General features: G+C 40.0%; 1 protein-coding gene across 4 annotated transcripts; it reads right to left on the bottom strand.

The window, feature by feature from the left end:
* Nucleotides 1-3,668: 3,668 nt before the first annotated feature.
* Nucleotides 3,669-8,055, bottom strand: RFESD (Rieske Fe-S domain containing). 4 transcript variants are annotated; one of them, XM_021546207.4, is made up of 4 exons: nt 7,831-8,055; nt 6,887-7,067; nt 6,762-6,796; nt 3,669-6,555 (listed from the first exon to the last, which is right to left on the bottom strand). In XM_021546207.4, exons 1-4 carry the CDS (start codon nt 7,906-7,908, stop codon nt 6,262-6,264), a joined length of 588 nt encoding a protein of 195 aa, XP_021401882.1. In that variant the 5' UTR covers nt 7,909-8,055; the 3' UTR covers nt 3,669-6,261. The 4 variants fall into 4 exon arrangements, with proteins under 4 accessions (XP_021401882.1, XP_085423851.1, XP_085423850.1 ...); XM_085567725.1 differs by having other exon boundaries at nt 5,496-6,555; nt 7,844-7,983; XM_085567724.1 differs by having other exon boundaries at nt 6,180-6,555; nt 6,950-7,067.
* Between the last annotated feature and the right edge of the window lie 356 nt (nt 8,056-8,411).

The raw sequence follows: 8,411 nt of genomic DNA, 5'->3' as shown, positions 1-8,411 counted from the left end.
TTTAATCCAAGCCAAGACTACTGCATCCAGGTAACGATTATGCCCAGAATTACCTACCATACAAGTGATTACATATATGAACAACAAACTGTGCCAGAACACCATCTAATGAAAAGGGAACCCCTCACTGCCCTAACTATTGCAACTCTCCTTACCATCGGGGGAATAGGAGCTGGAACTGGGGTGGCATCCCTAGTAAATCAACAAAAGGAATTTAAAGCATTAAGAATTTCAGTAGATGAAGATCTGAGTAAAATTGAGCAGGCCATCGATGGATTAGTAAAATCATTAAGGTCCCTATCTAAAGTGGTGTTACAGAACAGAAGGGGTTTAGACTTGCTATTATTACAACAAGGGGGATTGTGTGTAGCCCTAAAGGAGGAATGCTGTGCATACGCTGATCATACTGGAGTTGTTACAGACACCATGGCAGAATTAAGGAGAAGATTAGAGCAGAGAAAGAGGGAAAGAGAGGCACAGCAAGGTTGGTATGAATCATGGTTCACTCAATCTCCTTGGTTAACTACCTTGTTATCCACCCTTGCAGGACCTCTGATACTGATAATATTGGGACTGACCTTTGGGCCATGCATCTTCAATAAGGCAATAAAAATAGTGAAAGGACGCTTAGAGGCAGCACATTTAATGCTCATTAGGGCAAAATATGAACCCATACACGATGTAGATGAGACCCTAATACTAAGTCACCAAGAGTTACAAAGATTCAGTGAACAAAATAAAGATGAACAAGAAAAAGGGGGGAATTAAGATAAGTAGAAAATAATTTGTTCACTGTGATATGCTCGATTACCTTGGTTTGCATAAGAATGTACTAATGTGTCTTTGAAATGCTTATTTGCTTACAAGGTGATAAGGAGGTTGAGATTAGAGTCCTGGGTGTGTATATCTGGTCTGCTTGCTGTATCTCAAAAGAAGAGACTTAGAAGCTATCACAACGACCAGACTCAGACTACATCTGGAGAGTCACGCCTGCAAGGAGAAGGGGGGGGATAAAAGGAAGGTTGGGACAGAACATTTTTGCGCGCCGTTGGTGGAGCAGGAGACTCCCCGGCCGGCCAGCGCTGTGCTTTGCCTGCCTTACTCGCTTGCTATTTTCAATAAAATTGCTTTATTGGATTAAGACACTTCAAATTGCCGTGTCACAATTTATAACACCACCCTTATTGGCAAATTATTAATATGTTAATGCTTTGTACTGTATACCAAAGAGAGTGTTCCCCAGCTTTGCACCAACCCTTTAAGTAGACAATAACTGGAGTAAATAGTAGAGTAATTCAGAGTCAGATAACATCCAGACCCCCTAGTTTTACCCATGGTTATGCAAACTAGCCCCTGTAGAGCCCTGTTTTAATAACGTAGAATTTTATATGTGTCCAGCATCAAACCCAGGGAAAGGGTATTGCAATTACCCTAGGGAGTATTTCTGTAGGTACTGAGAGTGCAAAACAATAGCCTCAAACTGGCAAACAGCAGGAGATAAAATTACAATAGTAAAAAGAAATTTGAAGGCAGCACACCTAATGCTGATCAAAGCCAAATATGAAACTCTCCCCAGAAATCCTGAAGTAAGAGAAACTTTAATTCTAGCCCACCAAGAAGTAAAACGATTTGATGAACAAAATGATAAAAGAGAAAATGGGCGAATGTGAAAAACTGTATTGACTTGTTTGTTCATCAAAAGTATGAAATTAGGATAAAAGGGTGGGGGGGGGGGGTCGGGGCATGGAATTTGCAGGCTTGGGCAAGGCTGGTAACCGCAAACAAAGATTGTGAAAGATCTTGCAAGACTTGCTGGAACTGATAACCCCAGAGGAAGGAGGCCCATCACCCCCACTTGTGAAACCCATTGTTGCTGGAACTGATAACCGCAGCAGAAGGAGACCCATCACCCCCACTTGTGCTGGATAAAAAGGGACTAAAGAGAAGGAAGGTTGTCAGCTTTTGGCGGAACACTGATTCCCCAGCTGCATCCAGCGCTGTTTTCTTGCTATCACTTGCTGTAATTAATAAAATTATTAATTGATCTTAAAAGGCTGAATCAAATTATTTGCCTCAATTTATAACAATTCCAACATTAAGTATAAAATTTGGAACTGCATGAAGCTATTGAAAAGGAGCTTCAATGGTAAAAGACTGTTTTAAAAATTGCTTTCATACAGAATGAACACTTTTTCTGTGCACTGCCATCCTGCAAACTATTCTCCCCCAAGTTATATGCTCCCTAATGAACTTCTCAGTCTCAATTTAACAGCACGTTTTACATTGAAGAGGTCCTTAATTTAATGTGCAGTCAGAGGAGCATTGCAAAACAAGGCACTATAAATAGAAGGAAGAGGACAGCACCCAGCCCTACAGCCAACACCATTTAATCAGGGTTTGCAGTGCAGGCACATCTGGTTAAGTCTCACAGTGCACTTCAAACTACTATGTAGTTTTCATCAGTCTTTCTTGGAAAGATGATTCCATGATAGCATAACATAGTTTATTTATTGCCTTCAAGCTGCTTACTTATTCTAGAAACTGAATACCTTGTAGAATAATCACTAAAATTTTCCTTCCAAAGCACAGAACATATTTCTCTGCTCCCTGCCTGACTGGTCTGTGATGAAAAACAGATGGTATTTGTTCATTTGTCAAATTCAACTAAATATCCCTCTCTGCAAACAAACAAAACACTCTTCTGGAATGGCTTGGTTGATTGCTGTCATTAACACACCTCTCTAGGAAGTGGTAATTATCCAGCAATTGACTCACTGACCTCGTGCCCACAGCTACTCATTCCTTCTCCTCTTCACTATGCCTTAAATGCCGCCTTATCATCATTGCCTTGACTTAACCACTCCTGTCTCCCTCCTTGTGCTTTCCCTGTCTTCATGCACTCTCACCAGTAGAACTAGGAACTTCAAAAGGGCTGGAAAGATAAAAGACTCAGACTGTTCAACTATAGGACATTAAATATTTACATTATTTTCAAATTAAGTGCATAGTCTAGCACATCAAAGCTCAGAATAGTCCATGTAATTTTTTTAAAGGTAGCGACTTTAATATGGTGAAGACTTTGTTCTTTGCTTTTAAAAATAATAAAAAAAAAGAGGTAAGAAAAAAGAAGAAAGAGGAACAAAGAAAAGAGAAATAAATGAAAAAGGAAAAAGGGGAAAGCAGAAAAATGAAAGGGTAAAATAAAATAAAAAGGGCTATGCCTTTTTTAATGTTCAGCTCTTTATTAAAAAGATCAGCTGGGCAGGGGGTCTGACATGGCAATCACCCCCACTGTTGTAGTTTTTCCAGGTAGCAAAGAGTGAGGAGGCGTGCAGAATCTATTGCTGAAGTCCAGAAGCAGCTGTCGCCTCTCCTTTCCTTGTGGTAACACCAGGAAAAATCTTGTCTCTTTGTTCCTGATTTCCCCAGCCCACTCTAGTCTAATCTTCTGTAGGTTATGGTGACAGATCAAACGTCGATCGGGGGATTTGTTTTACTCTTCCTCAGCCAGCGTATTGTACCTGTCCAGCCCCTTCAGCTGTGTTTAGTTCTTCATTTAGGGGGTGTCCTTATGCCCTGAAACACGTGCCCATGGTTCCATGGGTTTCCCTATTTGCATCTCAGTCCTAGAATGGCAGCGTGGGTGGGGTGGGGGGGGGGGGGGTAGGTGATCTTCCAGGTAGTTTAGAGAAAACAAACAGAGCAATTAGCTAATTAACATTTCAGTATTAGTACTCAGCTCAAGCCAGCAGTGTCCCAGTATTGCCATGGGAACCAGGAAGGCTCTTTTGTTCAATACAGTGAGTTAATAATTTTCTGTTCCTTCTATGATCATCAACAGGGAAATCGAGGGGAATGAAATCTAATGGACAAACTTTAGATTTTAAATTAATGCAACCTTCCTGGGAAAGAGCACTTAAGTAAAAAAAGAGACAAAATAACCCTAAACTCTTTCAGATAGTTATGTATGAGAAGTACTGAAGAAAAAGGATTTACCTATGCCTGGACATGCAGTTGCATTTATTTAATATGAGTAAGTGTAAGCTCGTGATTAAACACTTTTATGAATTTTAGCCAGTAAATTCAATTCTGCAGAATCCTGAGCACTCTTCCACTAGTATCAACATGTCCATGAAGTTTTCAAATAAAGCTTCCTATTTCCATCATTCTTCTAAACATCATACACATTTGTTCGCATCATATGCATAATGTTCAGAGTTAATGCTTTCTTAAACTGAAAATCTTTACTAATTTAAAGAGTCAATTTCTACTAATGCACTATTTCAAGAAAAGTCAATAAAAATACTATCTCAGCAACCACATGAGTTAATGCAGGTACATCTGAAGGTCTTGCAATACTCTCCTTTTATATCATCCATGTCTTTTATTAGGACACAACGTCAAGTTTAGTGTCAGGTGTAGGTAGCTGGGTGAGGAGGGAGGGAAGAGCAGCAATTCTCCATCCCCCTGACACCACCCAAGCCCCTTGGGGCACCAGCTGGGGTAGTTGGCAGGAAGGCAGCTGCTCCACCTTCCTGCCTTCTACCTGGTGGCTTCAAGAGGAGAAGCTGACATATCCATTGTGCAAACAAATTGTAATAAAAAACCCCAACAAATCACAGAACTGGTCAGTACAAACCAGCATTTTCTAGCAGATAATCAAGATGTGATTCACCTGAAGGAAGCCAGTCATTTGCATCTGATAATTGGCACTGGCTGGCTGAGTGGTCAGGGAAAGGAAGAGAAGGAGGAGGAAGAGGAGGATGACAAGAAAAGCATTTCTGTTCTAGTTCTGTTCTGTTCTAGTTCTTGTAAAATGCAGAACTGGGGTAGGTTAGCTCAACAGCACTTTCAAGGTGCCACTTTTCTCTGTCAGCTGCAAAAACCATGTTAAGGTGGCATGACCAGAGGAAGTTTCCTCTCATTGAAGCTGTAGTGAAATTATTTGATTGTGTACTTTGCTTTATTTGTTGTGATCAATGCAGTACAAATTTTCCTTTGACTCTTCCCTCTGCCTCACTACTTCTAAACACATTTGTATCAACAATAGTGTTGACACAGGCCTAATTACCAGTGACATACATTAAAAGCTGCAACCACAAAAGAAGCTTAGAAATGAAGAGCAGGCATTTCAAACTGAACCTGGCTATGAATGAACTTTGCAAAAAAACCCAACAAATCACATAAAAAACCCACACTGAAGAATTGCAGCCATGCAGGATGGTGTATTTAAAAGAAGTGTAGGTGTGGCATTTGGGGACAAGGTTTAGTGGTAGGCTTGGCAGTGCTGATTTAATGGTTGGTCTTAGAGGTATTTTCCAGCCTCAGTGATTCTTTGATGCTCTGTGTTCACAAGGCATCTCTGCACTCCAGAGGCTGAACAGCAGAACCCACCACATCCTGGAGTGCAGCAGAGCTTAGAGAGAAACTTCCTTGGAAGGGTTTCTTGGGGCAGATCTGATATTGGACAGCAAATATACAGAGCAAAACACAGGTTTTGCCTCTACACAGAAAGCACTTTTTTTCCCAAATGAATGTAGAAAAATGTGGTTACAATAAAGAAAAACAAGTAAACAAGGGCTATTAGTTCACAAATCACACCAAACAGCTCCCTCTTTAACCAACAGAACCAGGAAGAACAAGCCATGCATAACATTATTCGATGAACTAACAAGAGGAGTTCAGTGAGAAGAAGGAAAAGAAATACATCTATATACTCAAGGTAGTAATGCACAAATAGGCATAAAAGAGTTGACAAAAGTATTCTGAAGCCTTGTGCTTCCCTTTGTGGCATTTAAATAGCTAGATAAATAGCTAGCGATCACACAAATATCTCAAAAGTTAAAATTTCCATGACATTTTTACTACAGGCATTAGAAATATAAACTGTTAAGTACATAAAGATAACCTTTACACCTGACTATTGACTTTTAATTATGTAGTAAGTTTCATAAGCCGTAGTATACTATATCCCCTTTATACATTAAAATACTTCTATCAAAATATCAAATATTGTAAGGCACTCTGCTGTAAATAATTTTTTTGAAATGCAAGTGCAAAAAAATTCCTCAGCACAAAATCAGTCACATTTCTGACACTGCAGGGCTTCTTATCTTACTCATTTCTATATATTTCAATGATTTAACATAGCAATATTAGAATAGAATTCAGAGACAATCTTCATAGCACAGTACATTTTTATTTCCCAATAAAGATTCTTCATTTGTTGCATTCCCCAGGATTCTGCTGTCTGGCCACGACCTATTCTGTGACTTCTGAGTGGTTTTGTTTTCCCATAGCTAATTCACCACCATTTTTGTACTTTTCAGCAAAATAATCAGAGTCAAAGCTCACGGACAAATCTAGAGGACTCACATAAACATTTCCACTGTCTATTGTGACCTTGTGAATCCTTTGTTTGACTCCTTTTGATTGCCACTTTGGTGTTGGTGATGGCTCCAGAGGATTTATTCCTTCGTACAATCCTTCTCCTGTTTCCAAGGTAATTTTAAACTTATGCCAAGGACAAACAATACATGCTTGTCCATCAATATCCTGCAGGAAGAAGATGAAGAAAAGATAGCAAGTAATCCTCTGGGACAAAAGGTATGTTTGGTAATTTGGCTGTATGGCTGTCTGAGATTATATGTATATGACTGGTTTTTTTCCTATGTAATATTCAGATAAAAGCATTACAAAATTTCCTTTGGAGTTTTCACATGACTCTATACCTCTGCATTATTTTTATTTTGCTTACATACCTCTATTTCTCCAAGATATAAAGGGCCTCCTTCATCTGAAACACGGCAGAATACGATATTAATTTATGCAGCAGATTTTATGCTTAATTCTAACAACATGCAGATCATGCAGGCAAATATCTTACGGTAGCAGCGAGAATCCAGAGCATGAAATTTCCCCTCATGGTAGAAAACAACAATTTCTCTACCATTGATTTTGGCTGTTATTCTTTGGGACTTCTTTATGTCCTCTTCTTTGCCAATGAGTATAAGACAATCTGGCTCCATTTCAGCTCCTCGTGTGCTTGAGCTGTGTGAATCCACATCCTTAAAACACGTGGAAAAACAAATGATAAGGTCACTTGTAAAGAAATTCCCATTTATATTTCATGTGAGGAGAGGGAGAAAAGGTTTCAGCGAATGACTATCAACTTGCAGAGGTAGAAAAGTGCAAAAGCTTGGTTCAGTTAGTATGTTCAGTTAGTGTGTGCACTAACAGAACTGACAGGACAAAGAAAAACAGCTGCTGGAAACCAGATACCTCAAAGCTCAGGCAAGATAAACTCTCAATCACTATTTGTTTACACCTAATCCACTTTTGGTCCTCAAAATCCACATGAAACAAATATAAGGATGGCAAATGTAAAATACTATACAGTACAGGTATGCCACAGGTAACATTTACATGTAAATCCATTACTTTTACATAATATTATGGCTAGAAATATAAAGTTATTTAAATCAATAAAATATTATTCTGCAAAGGAAAGAAAACATTTTTTATTGAGAAGCTGTATTCAGCCTGACATTTCTAGCAAAGGTTCCTGCCTTTCCTTCCCTTCCTTTACATATTTCAAACATGTAACTGACTTTCCCTCTCACAAGAGAGAATATAAGCAGTTTTATGAAAGCAACCTTCCCATTAAATTTGCTTACAATTAGCTACTGTGTTCCAGTTCTTCCCGAATTCCCAATACAACCTTGCTTCCACAGAAAAATAAAGCTAAAACAGGTATTTATAAACACAGAAAGGGGAACCATGGGCAGGGGGAGGAGGGGGTATCTCTGGCTGCAGGGGGATGCACTGTACCTTTGGTCCATACCAGATTGCAATGGAGATGAGAAAGCAGATGAAGAAATGAAGGCTGAGGATGATGAGGTCCAGCATTACCTCCCTTCACGGTCTGTCACCACTGCCGTGCCTTATTCCTATATATCACTTGGTGCTTCTCAGACCCTCTTTAAGTACAAGCAGGAAGCAATGGGGCCAGGCCCTGGAGCACCCTATGACAGGACTTTACAGGTTCAATGCATCAGCAACAGCCTCTGCCAGGGCTGATAAGAGCCAGGGACATGCTGGGGCTGGCCTGATAAGAGAAGAGCAGAGCTTCCAATTCCCCCTGTTGCTGTCCTCACTGTGAGCCCAGTACTGCTGCCTGCTCCCAAAACCCTGCTCAGAGCCGCACATAGCCATGTGAGGATCCTGGCTATCCTCAAGATCAACAAATGCAAGTTTCCCCATAAGCCACCATGCTGGGAAGACCAGTTTAAGCGCCAGTGTGGCATTTCCAAGACCAGTGGTTAACTGATCTGATCTTAACTGCTCAGACCAACTCCCTGCTTTTCAGTTTAAGGAACTGCCATCCAGTCTTATCCAGAAAGTGAAATGTC

The sequence above is a fragment of the Lonchura striata genome, chromosome Z, assembly GCF_050655825.1.
Source record: "Lonchura striata isolate lonStrDom1 chromosome Z, ASM5065582v1, whole genome shotgun sequence".
Taxonomy (NCBI): Eukaryota; Metazoa; Chordata; class Aves; order Passeriformes; family Estrildidae; genus Lonchura; species Lonchura striata.
This window is presented reverse-complemented; position numbering and strand designations above follow the sequence as displayed.

What these genes read in the sequence shown, in the direction of transcription:
- RFESD (XM_021546207.4), bottom strand. Translation starts at nt 7,908, where the DNA reads ATGCTGGACCTCATCATCCTCAGCCTTCATTTCTTCATCTGCTTTCTC. An exon ending in CAATCTGGTATGGACCAAAG is followed by an intron (nt 7,068 to 7,830) that starts GTACAGTGCATC and finishes ACGTGTTTTAAG; the next exon opens with GATGTGGATTCACACAGCTC. An exon ending in TATATCTTGGAGAAATAGAG is followed by an intron (nt 6,556 to 6,761) that starts GTATGTAAGCAA and finishes TTCTTCCTGCAG; the next exon opens with GATATTGATGGACAAGCATG.